This window comes from Natrix helvetica (assembly GCF_964273705.1).
Source record: "Natrix helvetica genome assembly, chromosome: 12".
Lineage (NCBI taxonomy): Eukaryota > Metazoa > Chordata > Lepidosauria > Squamata > Natricidae > Natrix > Natrix helvetica.
The window spans coordinates 20305243-20323286 of NC_138556.1; the positions used below are offsets into that span (position 1 = coordinate 20305243).

At 50.5% G+C, this 18044-nt stretch overlaps 1 protein-coding gene across 2 annotated transcripts in view; it reads right to left on the reverse strand.

Annotated features, from left to right (window-relative positions):
* Positions 1–668: 668 nt before the first annotated feature.
* The window catches only part of ANXA2 (annexin A2), a 40554-nt gene continuing 23178 nt past the window's right edge, over positions 669–18044 (reverse strand). For both annotated transcript variants that reach the window (XM_081965148.1, XM_081965147.1), the window contains 12 exons: positions 9990–10049; positions 8071–8170; positions 6663–6757; positions 6276–6389; positions 4919–5009; positions 4512–4591; positions 4156–4215; positions 3713–3806; positions 3061–3156; positions 2235–2293; positions 1528–1650; positions 669–1083 (listed from right to left, as the gene is read on the reverse strand). In XM_081965148.1, coding sequence (XP_081821274.1) covers positions 1024–1083; positions 1528–1650; positions 2235–2293; positions 3061–3156; positions 3713–3806; positions 4156–4215; positions 4512–4591; positions 4919–5009; positions 6276–6389; positions 6663–6757; positions 8071–8170; positions 9990–10049 — 1032 coding nt within the window. In that variant the 3' untranslated portion in view covers positions 669–1023. The remainder of the gene's footprint in view (positions 1084–1527; positions 1651–2234; positions 2294–3060; positions 3157–3712; positions 3807–4155; positions 4216–4511; positions 4592–4918; positions 5010–6275; positions 6390–6662; positions 6758–8070; positions 8171–9989; positions 10050–18044) is intronic.

Consider the following 18044-nt stretch of genomic DNA (forward strand, 5'->3'; position numbering starts at 1 on the left):
CAACATCCTCGGTAGCCGGCAGATATTTACAATGGTTGCAGCATCCTGGGGTCACGTGATCCCCACTTGCAGCCTTCCCAGCCAACTTCTGACAAGTCAAGGGGGGAAACCAGATTGGCTCAACAATCAGGCGATTCACTTAACTGCAATGATTCGCTTAACAACCATGGCAATAAAAGGTTGTATAATTGAGCAAGAGTCATTAAACAGCCCCCCTTGCTTCGCAACAGACATTCTGCTCGCAATTGTGTTTGTAAGTTAAGGACTAGCTGCCTTCTCCCCTCGCCCCACCCTTAGCAACAAGCTCTTTCCCTTTGGGTCAAAGCACAGGGGGGAAATCTGCTTACTGAAGACCCTCCCTCTGCTGGAAAAATGCCCCTTCCTCCCTTCTTCTCTCTCGGCACACACAGACTGGCAAGATTGTGTTTGTGAGCTGGTGTCAGAAACTGGGCAGCTGTTTTAAGGCAGAATCAAGAAGAAAAAGGTTGTAGAGTCAAAATATGTGCCTAAAGACGCTACAATCGTAGAATCAGGGTTGGAGGGGGCCTTAGAGGTCTTCTAGCCCAACCCCCTGCTCATGGCAGGAGTCCTTATCCCATCCCAGACAGTCTGCATGCTAGGAGGCTGTCATTGCCAGAGGCAGACCGAAGAACCACACAAACACAGAGTTTCCTTTAAAGTAAAAATCTCATATATATTTTTCCTTTATTTGTCCTTTCAACCAGACCCCACCAGGGATGGAACCTCGTGATGGATCCTTCCCCCTCTTAGGAACGTTAGCTGCTTCGGCCTTGTGACTCCCACGGGACTAGCTACTGGGCAGGAGCCGAGCGGGAAGAAGGAGAGACACACGGAAAGCGAGCCAGGCTTGGCGTAGAGAGCAGGCAGGAGCGGAGTTAGCTGGGGCTCCTAATAGTTCTGCAAAGGGAGAGAAGGGAAAGCAGCAGAGGTGGAGGAGGGGTGTGTGTGAAAAAAAGCACATTTCCAGCTTGAAGTGGTTGGAGGGCAGTTTTCTCCCGGGCTTCAGTCTTCTCCGCCGCAGAGATTCAGGAGCGCCCGCTGGTAATCCCCCTTTGTGTCTTGCTGCAGAAAAACCCAAGAGAAAACAGCAAATTAAACATCTGAAGGATGCAACTACAACAATACAGGTAGCCCTCGACTTACAAAAGTTCATTTAGCGGCTGAAGTTACAACAGCGCTGAAAAATGTGACTTAGGACCATTTCTCACACTTATGACCATTGCAGCATCCCCCAAAGTCGTAAAATGGAGCAAAACTCACTTAACAAATGTCTCACTTAGTCACATAAATTTTGGGCTCATTGTAGTTGTAAGTTGAAGACTACCTGTACACAAAATTAGGCTCAGTTCCACCCCACCCCCCCTTGATCACCAGATCACAGCAATGAGACGTATGGGGATTCCCAACCCCCATTTGGGGGTGCAGGGCATGGAAGAAAAGGCCCCCTACTCGATGGGGAGGTGACTCTCTTTAAGGGATTTTAATTCCATCCTCTTGTCTACCCACCTGGATAAAATAATAGAGGGATTTTCCGTATTTCCTCTTGAATTCACTCTTAATTTTCAACATGTCAACTTCAGCTCGAGAAACCATGATTCGGATTAAGACCTTGTCCCGGGTACCTTTGCCCTGAAAATTAAAATACCTGATGCTGAAACCTGGGAAGTCTGGGAAATCTTTAAAAGCATTTCCTTCTTCCGACCCCCAGTGAAAGGAAAAATTAGAATTCCTTGAGAGAAAGATGAGGAAAGCAACTTGGGGAACATTTGCATAAGCAGAAGGATTCGTGCCAAAGGGTTGAATGTCTTTCCCATTTCTGCATCCTGATGGGTGGGGGGAAAGACCCCTGGGGGCTCTAGAAATTATTGGATGATAGAACAATTCAGTATCAGGGAAGAAGTGTCCAATTCTAAGATCGATATAGTTTGGAAGCAATGTCTTCTCTCCTGGGCTGCTTTTAAGTGACGGATCAATCAATTAAACTCAATGAAGTCAGCCTCTACCTCAAAAGATTGACATTTATACTCTATAAACTCTTCAACTGTATCTCTAACAGGCATCTCCACCACAATCTCACTCTGCAGGGATGTTGGGGGGTTAGGGTGAAAAAAAATGTACGTAAGAATCGAGCTAAGCTTCAATCCCACCATCAGGGCCGCCATCTTGACTTTTTTGACCCTCCCTGCCCTCCTGCTCTTGAGCCTTCTCCTTACCTTCATGGAGTCATGAAGCCGATCAGCAAAGTAGAGCTGTTTGTTCTGAATGCACTGGACTGTGGGAGGAATAAGGTCAAAAATGAAGGTGAGACGCGTGACGGACAAAACAAAGTAACCATAAAAACCTTTTGTAAATGTACAACACTCAGAGACAATTTACACAGGGTGAAGACGGGGCTAAAATCTCAAAACCCCATCTTCTAAACTGGAAGAAATTGAAATTAGGATCACCTTAATTCTTGATTTCTCCTCCGTTAAAAAGAAATCAATTGGAATTTTGTGGTGTCCATAACAAATTATGCAGGGGCCCAATCATTGCAATTTATTTAGAAAGCAAATAATCTTTCATCATTTGCATTCCATTGGACACTCATAACAGACAAGGATTTTGAACTATATATTTATATTTTGCTGAAATGCAGCCATCTGGTGTTGATTAGAAATGCAACTTCTTCGAGAGCTTGCGTAATGCAATAAATCCATCCAAGGACGTGCCTCAAATTCAGCTGGGGATTATTTTCTGCCCTGACATTGTGCAGCCTAAAAGGTGTCACAGATCTGTATCTTGAAGACAACCAAGCTTGAAAGCCTTCTCCTCACCGAACTAATTTCTCAGAGCCAGGAAGATCTCTTAAGTGCCCTGGTGTTCTCACATCCCTACTTCTGCTTTAAAGGGAAAAAATCCAGGATCTGTCTTCACCCCAATTTCCCCTCCGTCAGGCCAATGTTGGCTTCCAGCAAATGAGTCCTCTGCTTTGGAGACAACCCACCCAAGACGTCAATGCCCATGTTGAGACTGTGCCTTCTTCCTCCGCTTCCTTACCGAGATTAACGAAGGCGTTCTCCAGGTCACCTTTGACTTCCTTCTTGATGCTCTCCAGCATGTCGTAAGGGCTGTAGCTCTTGTACCTTTCGAAGACTACCAAGGCAAGGAAAAGGAAAGACAAAATAAGGATTTGGGTGACAACAAAGTTCAAGAAGAACATTGGGATATAATGGTAGGTTAGATCAGTCATGGCACTTCCAGGTCTCAGGAAGAAGACTCCAAGTTGGATTTAATTCTTTTGTTTGTCCTTCAGGTTGGGAAATGATAGTAGGAAACAACTCCAGGAGTAACAGAGAATTACTCTTTCACCTTGGCTCTGTAGTCTGCTTATCAAAGAAGTTGGTTGCCCTTAAGGAGCTCCTCAATGGTCCACTCTCAATGGGCAAGAAAGCTCTGGAAAATGAAGGTGCATACCCAGAGCCCAGACCTCTTTGGCTGGCAGAGGAGTCTGCCGTGACTGTCCCCTGGTCCTTTGGAGCTGAAGAAGCTTAGACCTTCTTCTAAAAGCTCATCCTCTAGGCCAGAGGTGTCCAACTTTGGCAATTTTAAGACCTGTGGACTTCAACTCCCAGAAGCCCCGTGGCGTTGGTCCTGGGCATTGACTTGCTTGGACTGCACCCCCCAGATGTCCGGAGAAGGTCCGTTTTACCTTTCTGGAGATGGGGGAAGCTCCTCTCGGTCATAATATTGATCCACTTGGGAACGTCAGTGCCCTTCCGCTTCACTCCAGCATCGTAGAGGTCCTGGGAAGGACAGGGACATGTCTGGGGTCAGCTCCCACCCACCACTGGAATGGTGCTCCTCAACCCGAACACCCCAAAAGCTCGGGCGGAATTCTGCGGGTGGAATCTGCCAGCTTTTGACAAGGTGGCCAGAAAAACAAGGACAGCTATAAAGGGAAACTTGGGTGGCCAGACAGACGCCATAGACGGAGAAGCAGAATAGGAGAGGCAGATCATTTTATGTCGCATTTGGGGAAAGAGGGATTGTTTTAATCGTTGTGTGAGATGGGTGGCCAAAAATGCTAGAAATAAATTATTTTCAATTTTGAAACATTATTTTCAATTTTGCGCCACAGAAGGAGGGACTTACCCGAGCGTCTTGGTCAATGAGCTCAAAGTCCACTACAGAACAGTCTTCGTTTCTCCTGCCCTTGAAACAGAGGACAGAAACACAAAGTAAGTCCGTATGATCTATCACAGAGTCCCAGGTAGTAGGGAAGGCCCACCGAGGGCATCTAGTCCAACCCCCAACTTTGGCACCCCTGCAGGAATCCCGTTGCTGCAGCATCAACCATCAGATTCTGAGACCCAAATCAAATCAATTTGGGGGTCATAGCTGAGCCTATCACCATGAGCATAGCTGGCTGGGGAATTCTGGGAGTTGAAGTCCACAGGTCTCAAAGTGACCAAGGTTGAGAAACACCAGTTTTTCACGGAGGGTCCTACCTTGGCCAGTGCAACCATCAGTTTACGGAAATCCCCAGAAGTGTCAGAGATGATGTCTTTTTCCAGTTCAGTTTTGTACACTAAAAACGAAGCAGAATGAAGGTTAAAGATGGGGAAACCGCCCCTGGGTTTAATCTGACAAACATTGAATGTTGGTCACATCTGACTGCAGTCCTGAAGCTCCCTACAGAGGCAAGAATAACCATGGTTTGATGCTCTATAAAGCAGCCGCAGTGAGAGGCATCTCCCAGGTTCCTCACTATGGGTAGTCCTTGTTTAGCAGCTACAATTGGGAATCTTTCCCTTCAGGAAGAAGTCGTTGCTGCTGCCAATCCTTAAGAAAACCCTGGCTACTTAAAGGAGAGACTTGGCGCTCTCTCTTCCCACGAGCATCCTGGCCAACTTACTTTCCTTGTAAACTTTGTTGATGACGGCCAGTTCCTGGTTTGTCCGTGAGCAGATGATCTCAATGAGGGTGTCTTCATCGGTCCCCAGGCCCTGGAAGGGAAGAGAAAAACTTACAGAGTGCTCTACAGCGATCTCGGTTTAGGTGGATCACGGTCTGACTCACATCCCTGGCAAAACCTTCGGGAAAGTCTTAGTCAGTGCCACGCAGTGGCCTTGCTTGAACTGAGCTCCAGTTCAACCCTCCCACCCTCCTGGGAATGACTGGGGAAACTCCGGCTTCAGACTCAGAAAGCGGCTGCCACCATTCCTGATGGTCGGAAGGACTTGTGAGTCACACAAAGCTAGTTTTTGTGGTTAATGACTGCATCCTAACTTGATTTTCATTCTGTTTTCCTCCTAGTGTTTTTCTTGCAATTGCAGTATCCACTTTCTTTGGCTCCACTGAGAGTAAATCCATTGCTTACAAGAGGAATCCTGCAAACCAGTGGTGAGATTCAATTTTTTTTTACTACCGGTTCTGTGGGCGTGGCTTGGTGGGCGTGGCAGGGGAAGGACACTGCAAAATCCCCATTCCCTCCCCACTCGGGGGCCAGCCAGAGGTGGCATTGGCCAGTTCTCCAAACTACTCAAAGTTTCCACTGCCGGTTCTCCAGAACCTGTCAGAACCTGCTGGATTTCACCCCTGCTGCAAACCTATGGAAACCTAACACGTTTTCATTCACAGGACCAATGTAAGGTTAAATGCTTACTCAATTTTCCAATGCTTGTTAATCTCTTTTAATTCTTCTACCCCCCCCCATTATTATTTTTTTGTTCTTAAACACTGAGAGAAAAATAATTCCTCACTCCTTCCTCCAAGCTAGAAGGCGAAGCGATTGTCAATTCAGGCTGTAATGCAGCTTGTGGACACTAGAGGAAAGTGTGGGATAAAGAAAACGCCAGCATTCTACCTGGCACTGTACCCTTGCTATTTGTTTGTTTGTTTAGTTATAGTTATTTATTTTCTATTGCACCAGGTGCGATTCCCAGGTCCCAAGAGAGAGAGATTCTGGAGCCCAAACTCCTTCAGTCCCTTCCTGGGCATCCAAACCCTCGTTCCCAAACCTGCCAATGGGTGGTACTCCCGTGCCCATAACTCCCAAACGTCCCCTGTCTGTGCGGCTGAGGTGGATGGGGCCTTCAGAACAAGCATCCTTGTGGGCAGGGCAGGGTGGATGGAATTTGGGAGAGGAGCAACGTGTCAATTTCGCCCTGGGAGCAGAAGACCTCTTGATCTTGACCGGGGGCCGATGTGATGGTGAAGAGGTGGAAGGAAACGGGGCTCACACACACACACACCACCAGGATGTCACTGACCTTCATGGCTCCCTTCAGCTCAGAGGCGTCATATTGTGCCGGCGTCTTCAGGAGGCCCAAGATGACCGTTTCCAGGTGGCCGGAGAGGGCGGATTTCAAAGCAGCAGCCAGTTCCTACGGGTTAAGGGTCAACCACTTAGGATGCCTTCTGAATTAGCAGATCTCTGCTCCCCCCCCCAAGCCACTCGGTTCCCACAAGCCATCAATTGTGGTTTACAAATTGGAGACTTCAGGTTGTCACTACAAACTACGTCAAAAACCAGACACATCACCCTAAGCCACGTTTAGCAGGGTTCAAGTAAGCCACAATTGGTTATGCAATGTCTTGATGCCACGTTCCCACCTCGCCCAAGGGAATTCTGGGAACTGGAGTCCCAGCCGTCGTACCTTCTTTGTTCTCCGCTGGTAAGCAAAAGCGATGTCCTGCCGTTGTTCATTGCTGCGGTTTGTCAAAAGGTTGACAATGGTCACTTCATCCACCCCTGCAGAGAGAGAAAAGGACACACCTCAGCCCAAGGCAAACTTCGCCTCCATTCTGTCCCCCCCCCCCCCACTTCTCTCTCTCTCTCTCTCTCTCTCTCTCTCTCTCTCTCTCTCTCTCTCTCTTTCTGTATCTCTCAGTCCTTCTATACCTATCAGGCCTGCAGCCCTCTTTTCTTTGAGGTCTTTGGCCGGCCACACTTTCTATTATTCTACTATGCATTTTCTATTGTGGGAAAATGGGAGGGGGGGATTGTACGGAGTTAGATGATATGTAGCCATAACAACGTTCTTTCTAAAAATCCGAGGTCATCGTTTGTCTTTGCACCTCTGTGGGAGATTGGACCATGTGATGGACATGTGGGTGTGGGGGCAAGATTTTGACCTTTCAACTGGGTGGGGAAAACCAGGAAGCTTTCAGCCAAACTGCAACGAACCTGTAGGAACCCACCTCTGCATCAGGGGGGAAAAAACACATTTTCTCCCTCTGAACCAAGTCCTTGTTTCCTTCATTTTAATAAAGTTTCCCCAACTCCGAAATCAAACACGCACGATGGGGGGGGGGGGGGGAGGCCCTGTCTTGTCTCCAGTCGGAGCACCCAGAGGGCTGTTGAACCAGGGGAAAGGGGGGCAACCCTTGTGGAACGGCCTCGCAGAGACCCACCAACTGGCGCTGAGGCTGCATTCCAGTGTTGGAAAAATGCAGCCTTTGTGGGCTGCTGACTCACAGCTGCCAAGACCTTCTAGCAGGGCAGGGAGGACCGAAGTGGCCTCTTCCTCCCTCACCAGGTTGCAAAGAGAGCGAGCGCTGGATTAGGGCCAGCCAAAGCTCCTCCGCTCAGCATCGCCTTCGCAGGCAGCTGCATTCCACAGAGACACATCTGCTTCCCAACCCACCGCCTCCCATCAGGTGGTCTAGAAACCTGTCCAAACCCCACCTGCCCCATTCGCTTCTCTTCCTTTTCCTTCTCCTTCCCCACCCCCTTCCCTCTCAGGCGATCAGACTGTGGGCAGTCGGCTGCGTGGCCTCCTGGAAGCCAACTCTGGAAGCCTGCAGCCCCCCCCCCAAGCCAAACTTCCCATCCCCCCCATCCCACAATTCTGCAACCAGATTCAGCCCCCAAAACCTACATGGGCTTCCAATCGTTTCTAAGGACTGCTTAAGAGCTGCAAGGCCCGTCTCTGGCAGGGCCCCCCAGGAGCAGAAGGGACCCAAAGTGTCCCCCCCCTCTAATCCTGTCTCCATGCCCAGCCAAGAGAAGGAGGAGCCCTGGTTGACTTTGGAGGCAACTCCACGGCGCCCCTTGGCACCCACCTTTGGCCTTGATGGCGGTTTCCAGGGTCATAGCATCGCGGTCGGCATCGAAGTTACCGTAGGCTTTGATGGTGGCGTAGGCGCTGGGGGGCAGGGAGTGCTGGGGGGGGTGGAGAAAAAAGGCAACCATCAATGGGGAGACCTGCTGAGCCAACTCACTGCTCACGCGGGGAGACAGACAAGGGCCATTCACACTTCGTATGCCCCCTCTGGGGGAAAGAAAGCCTGGAGTGCTGCTGCCCCCCTGAAGGGCTGGCATCGACCCATCTGCAGGTCCCCAGCTTGGGTGAGGCTGGTGCTGTGCCAGCTTTGGCCCCATGGAAGTGGGGCTCCTTCCCTTGTGGGCTCAAAGGCCTTCCTTCAATCAGGCTGCCACAGATGGCTGGGACAAAGCAGGATGGTGGGGGCCACAAAACAGGGGGGTCAAGGGCCCCCACATGAGGTCCCTCACTGCAAGGGGCTTCACTGAGGACCAGAAAGAAAGTGGGGTGTCTCTAAACCCCCAAATCAACAGAGGGAAGATGTGGGTTGAAGCTAATCAAGTAACCGCACTTTGTCCATCTTGCAACCCTTGCAGGGAAGACATTCAGAGTTCTCCCCTCCCCCCCCTTAATGAGTCCCCTAATTCAGGAGGTCTGCAGGTCTCTTCCCCCCTCTCTCTCCTTCTCTCTCTCTCTCTTTCTTCTTCTTATTCTTCTTCTCTCTCTCGCTCTCCCTCTCTCCTTCTCTCTCTCTCTCCTTCTTCTCCTCCTCCCTCCCTCCCATCCTCCCCCCTCACTCTCTCTCTCCCTTTCAACCTTAATTTTTCAGGTTCTGTATTCAAATTCTTGACAATCCACTCATTAACAAACCTCTGGGCTAATGGTCTTCTGCAATTAAAGAGAGTTCAGCCCAGCTCATGTTTGCACCCCACATGGTGGGCTGAATTACAGCCCCCCTCTTAAGCCCAGCTGCAAGGACTGCCCTGGCTAGTGCTGATGGGCTCTGTAGTCCCACGTCCCTGATTGGGGAAGAGGACTGTTCATGCAGCCAGCCCATCTCGCTTCCCCAAATGCTCAAAAGGAGAAGTGGCTTTGGTCATAAATATTTCAGGCTGCCAAAGGCCACTTCCGGGGAGGGGGCAGATCTCCAAACGGGGTCCTCCTGCAAGCCTGCAAAGCAGGTTCCACCAGGGCGGCTTCGTAGAAGAGAAACTTTGCTTTTTTTGGGAAATCCAGCCTGCGAGAGGGGAGGGGCGGAAAGGCGTGTTTCCAAGCGAACCCACCCTGCCACCTTCCCCTCTCCCCAGGCAGGAGCTGGCATGAGGCCAGGCCGGGCTTGGCACCACCGGCAATTTCCCAGAAGAAGCCGCTGATTCATGAAGCCAAAACCAACAAGGAGTGGAAAAGTTAAAGGCACCGAACGCAGGCTGCCTCCTCTCTGAACAAAGGAGATTCAGTGGGAAGAGCTTGGAACGGGGGAAGGAAACAACTGACCGGCCCCAGGAGAGCCTCTTTGCAGAGACCCTGCTGAGCCTGTTGGTCAGAGGAGCCCATTCTGGGCCGGAGGACACACGGACGGACGGACGGACGGATGGATGGACGGACACACAGGGCAGCGTAGCAGCCACTCGATGGACAAATGCTGTTAATTGCCCTCAGTGGCCCTTTAAAGGATAATATTGGCAGGCGGGGGTTGAACTGTGTGGTGAGCTGGGTTGGTTTTTGCAGATGTTTTATTGCCCAGTGCTACAAGGGAGCGGGGTGCTGACTTTTTGAGCCTGCCCTATCTACATTTCCTGGGGAAATCCCCAGGGGGGGGGCAAACCCACTTAGGGTTAGGTCCCATTGAATTCGGAGAGCAAAACGGATTCATAGCGCGTGGGGGTGCTTAGGAGGGGGCTCGTGTTTCGAACTCTCCACCCCATCTGCAATACTTACATCTCCCTCCAGGGTGAGCTTGCTTAGGATTTCGTGGACAGTCGACATCTTGACAAGAAGCTGGAGGAAAAAACAGAAAAAAGAAAGTGTCATAAAAATCCATCTCAACTTCTGGAGATATTGAGACTTTAGGGGCCGCTGATCCTGTAGCCCACCCCTCTGCCTTGACTGCATGGCCTAGTCAATGAATGGCCATCCTTGTTCACCAGCATTTCCCTTCTGGATTTCCCGAAGCTTCCAAACAAACGCTTCCTTTGTTCCCAGCTGGCCCAACAGAGCCAATCCTGGATCCTTACGGGAACACCCAGGAAAATCATAAACTTTCAGACTTTGAGAGTTTGTTCTCCCTGGCCAAACTGTAACCTAAAACTTCAAATTGCAGGTTTTAAAAAGCACGTAAAACTGATTAGCCCCAGTTTTGGCTTTCAATTACATATTTCAGATACATAGTTAGGGAGAATCTTACAGCAATTCGTTGAAGGAGGATGAAGAAGAAGAGGAAGAGGAGAAGAGAAGAGGGAGAAGAAGAAGGAGGGGGAGAGGGAGAGGGAGAGGGAGAGTGAGGAGAGGGAGAGGGAGAGGAAAAGGAGGAGGAGGGGAAGGGGAAGGGGAAGGGGAAGGGGAAGAAGAAGAAGAAGAAGAAGAAGAAGAAGAAGAAGAAGAAGAAGAAGAAGAAGAAGAAGAAGAAGAAGAAGAAGAAGAAGAAGAAGAAGAAGAAGAAGAAGAAGAAGAAATAGAGAGGAAGAGAGTTTCTGATCTTAGGGGTCAGCCCAAGATATCATATAACAAATGAAGCTCAAAGTACTTTGCAATTGAGGAAACATGGAATTTCCTACTAGGAGATATTGTGCTATCCTTCGGGATTTCGGCCGTTGAAGAATTGGGGCATGAGGTTTAAGTTCAATAATACAATTAAGCATATAAAAAACGGGCACAATTTAATTAAGGAAGCGAGCTTTTAAAAGAGGCTTGGTCCCTTGCAAGTTGCACAAGAACAACTTTGGAAAGATTGAGGAAGTCGGAGCCAGCAGCGCTGCACAATTAATAAGCCAGCTATTAAGAGGCAAGGATGGGAAGCCACGGTTTGCCAAGAATGTTTCAGGCCCCACCCACCTTATTTGCTTTAAGGGAAAAAAAGAAAAGTAAAAGTAAAGAAGGAGGGAGAGAAGGAAGGGAAGCATTTTATTTGAACACAGCAAAAAAACTGCACGTGCTTTAGAAAAGATGGGGAAGAATCTTGAGAGTCAAAAGAAAAAAAAGGGGGGGGGAGAGAAATGTTGAAGGGCAGGGCGGGGGCCTCCATCCAGCAAAGCTGAGGAAGGTTTTCCATCCTGCAGAGCCCAGATTCCACTCCCACTGTGGAGCAGGAGGGGGGCTGCCTGCCCCTCCCACCCCTGGCCAGGCTTCAGAAAAGTTGTTCCTCTCTGTCCCCAACTCCTATCCGTCTTTGCAAGCATCCTGTCTCTTCCGGGCTGGGCGGAGGGGCCGTGGTCCTTGGAGAGTGGGATCCTGCCATACCATTCCTCTCCCTCTTCCAAGAAGGGGCAATGCCAAATTCCTTAGCTCAGAGAAGTCTTCCAGTGCTGCCCCCAAATGCAGCCAAAAAACCCAGACAATTGTTTGCAAACTTTCCTTTTCAAATCCACCCTGGGCAAAGCAAGCAGCCAACTTGCAAAATCCAGAAGGGGTTTGAGAGACCCCCTAGAAGGGGCACAACCCACTGCCCTGATTGAAACATCCAGTCATGAAAAGAAAAGAGAACTCCAAAGAGGACACTTGGAGGTCATCCAATCCAACCCCGGCAGCTGGCCATCTTTCCAAAGCTGCAGAACAATCCTAGGGACACAGAGACTCAGATGTTTAGCCAAGGGACTAGCAAGCAAGTGGCTCATTTCCCCTCAAATGCAGGACTCGGGGAAGGGTGTGTGTGTCTCCCAATAAAGGGGAGGGTTATGGAGGGCAAAAGGGTGTGGGATGTGAACTCAGGCACTTGGAAATGTGGGAAAGAGAGATTTGATTATGTGGGGCTGAAAAGAGGACTTCCTAAGTAGCTTTATTTAAAAAAACACCCATGTTTCTAGTCCCTAGGATGGCCAAGAGAGTTTGGGGCTAACACAGGTCAGGATACAGCAATGAGTCCTGAGCCTTCATGTCCTGAGGTTCTGGGGACGGGCAACCCATTGGGGTCTCCAAAGCTGGCTGGGGAATTCTGGGAGTTGGAGTCTGCCCACCTTAAAGTGGCCAAGGTTGAAAAATGTCATTTTAACCCAATGAGAAGAGCTTTCCTTCTTGCTATTTCTCCGCTGGCAATCCTATTCCCAGGTATACTGCCTCCTGCTTTGGAGGCTCCACAGCGCCCTCCAGGGTATCTCCTTCTATCTCCTTCCTGGACCCCTCTCCTCTCTTCTCGAAATGATCTAAACTCCGAAGTCCCGGGGCTGCTCATTCATCCCCACCCAACGGCCGCGACTCGGTTTTATCCTCCACCCGAGCCCCGGAGCGCTCTTGGTCTTCATTTCCAGGGTCAACATCTGGGAGAAGCAGGAGCAGCAACGGGGCTCCAGCCTGAAGGAGGGGAGAGGACGGAATGCAAGGAACGCCTTACGGAAACACACCCACCCAGGCACACACACACACAAACACCCACGCGGGCAACTCGTGCCAAGCGCAGCCCTCGTGCCAGCCCGCCGCTGGAAGCCCGCGCGGCTTCCGCTGAGCCTCCCCCGGGCCCAAGATGGCCAATCAGGGCGAGGACGGGGTGCGGGGGGAGATGCCTCATCCAAAGGGAATCCTGCAAGGATCACTCCGCCCGGGGAGCGATCTTTGATCGGGGAGAAAAGATCGCCAGGGTTGAGCTACGTGGCAGGCCGCCCTTACAGGTGAGGACTGCGGAGACCACGGTGCGGCTGCTACTATGCCGCTGCAGAATCTGGGCGTTTCCAGCCAGGAGAAAAGGATTCTAGTCCTCATGGAGGAGCGTTCAAGCCCCACCGGGGCGTTGGTTCAGCAGCTTGAAAGGGGCAAACCCTTCCCTTCCCTAAGCGTCCTTCTCAGATCCAACTTTGTTCCCATTAAATGTTCCATTCAGCTTCACACTGGGGGTGGGGGGTTGAATTTAAAGAGAACAACTTCTTGCCTGACGCTTAAAACTCAATCTAGAAAAAAAGGGGCATATTTTAAACCCAGGTGTCTAGTATGGAGGTTCTCAGTCCTCCAGGTCCTCCTGGTTGCCCCAAAGTTGCTTTGTCAAAAGGCAACTGGACTTTCCGGTTTTCCTTTGAAGACATTTCGCTTCTCATCCCAGAAGCTTCTTCAGAACGGAAGCTTCTCTAGAACCAAAGAAGCTTCTCGAATGAGAAGCGAAAGGACTTCAAGGAAAAAAGCAGAAAGTCCAGTTGCCTTTTGAAAAAGCACATTTGGGACTTTAAACTCAGCCCTCTTTGTTTCTATGGGGATTCTCCGCCCTCCAGGTCATGATTGCCCCAAAGGTGCTTTTTTCCGGGAGGCAACTGGACTTTCGGGTTTTCCTTTGAAGACATTTCGCTTCTGGGTCCAAGAAGCTTCCGAGAGCGGAAGAAGCTCCTGGGATGAGAAGCGAAACGTCTTCAAGGAAGAAACAGAAATGCCAAGTTTCCTTTTGTTTGGGGTTTCTTCGGCATCAGTTGTAGCAAGTCCTAACTAACTGCGGCTCAGAAATTAAAGGGTTGGAAAGGGAGGTGTAGAGGCTTGTTCTGCTTCTATCTGGCGTTGCTATGTGCTGGCATGAGAAAACAGCAAAGGGGATCAAATCCCAGCTACTCCTGGGAGTGGGAATGAAAGGCTGAGTTGTGTGCTCAGCACAATCGGGCGCAAGATGCGCTTACACAGCAGACCAACTTTGGGCCTCTTCCAACCCCTCAAAGTGAATTATCTTTTGTGTTACATTTTCCCCAAGGACTGCTGCAAAACTTCAAGGCAAAAGTCTTGGCCGTATCAGTGCAGTCTTCTCCAACTTGCCCCCCCCCGCCCCTCAGCCAGCAGGGGCAAAGAAAGAGCAAAGGAGTTTGTGCTTCTTGGGCAGAATAGAATTTGATAGGGCCACATCTGGAAGCCACCAAGGCAGAAAGCAGATGCTTTGATCCAGAGACGTCCCCTCTTACTTTCCCAATAAAAGGCAAGCTTTCTGGTGAAAGGTAGGCCTGCAACAGCCCTGTGAGGTAGGCCAGGATGTTGGTGCCCAGCAGGAAGAAAATTCGAAATATGTTTGAGCAGAGATTTGGATCTGGAGTACCAAGGTTTACTAAAGTAGTGTTTCTCAAGACTGGCAAATGAAGGATGGTTGGACTTCAACTCCCAGAATGCAACCTGAAGATGGGTGGACTTCAACTCCCAGAATTCCCCAGCCAGCTTGGGGAATTGAAAACCGACCCTCTTATAAGTTAAGAAACACGATCATAAAACCACAGTAACTGCTGTTCAGGGCACCAAGAATCCTTTGCAACTATTTTTTTTCAAAATCCTTTTAATGCATCCTACCAGCAAATTAACCTTCTCCAACAAAAGCCAAATCATCGCTGTGTCACAGCCAGAAGCTCATCTGTGCTGGGCCAAGAGCTAAGAGCTAAACTGGCTTTGCCCAGACAGACAGACTCCTGGCTGGGACTGCTGCCATTGCCGCTGGCCGCTCCCCGAGGTGCAGCAGTTGCCTGGCAGGTGAGAAAAGGGGGAGGGGGCTCTCCTCTTGCCAAGGTGGGGCTGCAAACCCCAGAGATGGATTCCTGGCTTGGAAGGAAATCTGGGTGTGGTTGGGCAGGAATGCAGGCAGGGAAGAGAAGGCTCTGGAAAACCCAGGGAGGGGAGGATCTGCAGGAAGAGGCCATCATCCACAGCTCCAGATGTTTCCTTCACTAGGAAAGTGGGGGGGGGGAGGAAGCTAAGAAAATCTACTACTCAATCTACTACCCCCTCACCCCCCCCCACCCAAAAATCAGGCAATGTATTCAAAACCAAACGTTGTACAGCACCAGTGTAAATCCAGAGTGCAGAATAAAGAGTTGTTTAAGGGATCTTGGAGGTCTTCTAGTCCAGTCCCTTGTTAAGGCAAGGGACTCTATGCTAGGGGTCTCCAAACTTGCCCACTTAAAGACTTGTGGACTTCAGTTCCCAGAATTCCTCCCATGGCTGGCTGAGGAATCCTGGGAGCTGAAATCCACAAGTCTTAAAGGTGGCCTGTTCGGCCCGTATCATTCTGGACAAATGGCTGCCCAGCCCCTTCTTGGCAACCTCCAGTAATGGTGGTGCTGAATCAGGGTCCATCCCACACCAGGCCTCCCCTGAACGCTGAACTCCCCCCCCTTTTTTTAAATTTTTTTTTTTTTATTAAACACACATTAAAGCATTGGGCACAGTATAACCGTCCTGGCAATGTCTTTGCCATACATACTAGAATATAAAGTTAAATATTATAACCACCATGCTTATTTTCCATTGGTCTATTCGGTATTTACAAATATAAGGATATTGTATTTCCCTCCGTGTTGTTCTGTTCTTGTCTTATACATTTTCACTGTGATGATTTCATACCTAATTCTAATCTCCATTCTATAAATCTTAGTCATTGCTTATTTTGGGTCTTTCCTTTATGGTCCCAACCATCGCTAAAATTTATCCCAGATCTTATAATATTCTGAATTCGTCTTTGTGCCGATCTCTCCTCTTTAAGCCTGGAGCTTCTTTGCAAAATAGGGTCTGTTCTCCCCTCCCCCCCCAGAATCAATCTCGGATGAAGATCGGTGGACTAGTTTGGCTCCAGCTTCCCTGGGCCCTGAGCCCACCAAACCTTTTAGGGTGGGCGGTGGTTTGAACCCAGGTCTCCATCCCTGTCGTCTGAGGCTCTACTTGCTATGCTACTCCCTGCCTGGTGGAATTTCTTCTCCTTCCCCTCCCTCTCCCCAACTCCTCTCTTCTTCTCCTTCTTGTCCTTTCTCCTACTTTTACTACCCCTCCTTTACTTCCTCTCCTTTACCCATTCTTCTTTTCCCTCCTCTTTCTCCCGCCTTCTGTTGTTGCCCTTGTTTATTTTCTGATGGATTTTCGGGGTGAAATTCCAGCGATCCCGGCTTCATATTTACATGAAAATAAATTTCCTCTTCCACATCTTATTTCTCTATAATAAGCTGGTGGAATTTCTTCTTCTCCCCCAGTCTGAGGCCCTCGGAGACGGGGGCTGCCAACCCCTTTGCAAACAAGCCAGAGACGGTCCTGGCTGCAGCCCATTGGGCCTCTTTTAATATCAAACACATTCATGCTTAATAGCAAACAGATTTATTGCAGTCGGAGGGCTCGGCCAAGGCCCACTTTATGGGAGGCTCAGCAACCACTACAGCAACACGAAGGATACTTAGAAGAACCTCCTGTTCCCTTTCACGCCCGTCCTTATCTGAGACAACGGAGAAGCCATTGGGAAGTCTCCAAAAGCAACACCCAACAGATGCAGCCAAATTCCCCTTCCTAGGCTGAGATGCAAAGAGTGACATCTCTGCTCTCAGAACTCTTTTGAGGCCACAACTCTTGACACCCAATTTCCAAACCAGACTGCAAAGGTGATAGTCCACAATATTTGGGGGGGGGGGCTGGGGTTGGGTAGCTTTTTGTATATCCCTGTGAGGTTTTTAATGCTCACCAGCTGCATGAAGAGGAGATGCGGACTCCTCCAGCTCCTTCCGAGTAAATTAAGCCCAGAGTTTGGCTAACTGTTTTGAGCAAATGTGAATCAGAAGCTGGTCTGATCTCTGCCTCTCCGTTCAAAGAACAAGGAGAGCTTTTTGTTGTGCAACAAACTCCATTTTGTCCCCTAAAAACACATCACAGGACAATAAACTATATTTACATTCAAGGGACCGCAAAGAGTCCCGGCAAGAGGTGGGAGGATGCGGCTGAAACAGGGTCACAGATGGTGGGGGAGGGTCTTCCTCCCACCCGCCCTCACCCCGCAAATCCCCCCTCCCCCTCCCCCTCCACCAGACGTTTGGCAAACCCGCGCCAAGCACAGGGCGTGGCACCCGCTTTGCTCAACAGCTCGTACCGCATTGCTTGCTGTAACATGCCAGCCGGGGAGGGGCGGGGGGAGGGAGGGGAGGGGAGAGGGAGAATCACACTGGATGACATCACAGAGACGGCGCCCTGCGCCCCCCCCCCCCGAACCACACCCGAAGGAGGGTCGGTGCAAGGAGAGGCATCGCCGCTGCAGCTGGCAGAGAGGAAAAGCACCAGGCTGAGCAAATCGGGGTGGGGCGAGGTGGGGGGGGGATCAGCGGGCCTTAGTAAGGGGCTGCATTGCAACAGCTCTGCAGCCCCCCGCTACCCCCCCCGATTCCTCTCGGGAGAGTTTGAGAAAAGCTTTTGCATCCTCCCGAGCCCAATACACACACACACACACACACACACACACACACACACACACACACAGAGGGAGGGAGGGAGAGAGAGAGAGAGGGAGGGAGGGAGAGAGAGAGAGAGGTTTCTTTTACGGCCCTCGGACCTGGGTGGCAAACGGGCATCAGAAGCTCCGGGCGGAAAGCGGGCGAGGCGAACGTGCCTCACCCTCCACACACCCCACAGAGGAGGGTAGGAGCGGCTCCGGGGCAGAAAAAAAGAAGCGGGGGGGGGGCTTCAAGCAGCCTGCTTCTTTCACAGGTTTGGGGAGGGGGCTCTTTAATGCCCGTTTTGAGGCATTCAGCACCATACAAGCCCCCGCCTTACACAGGACTTCAGCCGCGCCCTCTCTTGCCAGCTGAAGCGACGGGTGTGACCCCTAAAGGTGGCCCAATGGAGCCCAGGAGAAAAAGAGGACGGGGCGCCTCCCCCTTGAAGGGTCCCAGGAGGGGAATTCCCGGTACAATCCGGCATCTACCCGGGGGAGAGGGAGGGGGGTGTTACAAAAAGCCGACGCCGCTTGGCGCTCTCTCCGACGGGGAAAAGCAACCCCGATTTTCTACTCGCCCCCAGAAGAGAGTTCGGCGCCCCGGACAGCCGCCCCCCACCCCGCCCCCCAAGGCATCCTTGCAAGAGCCCGGA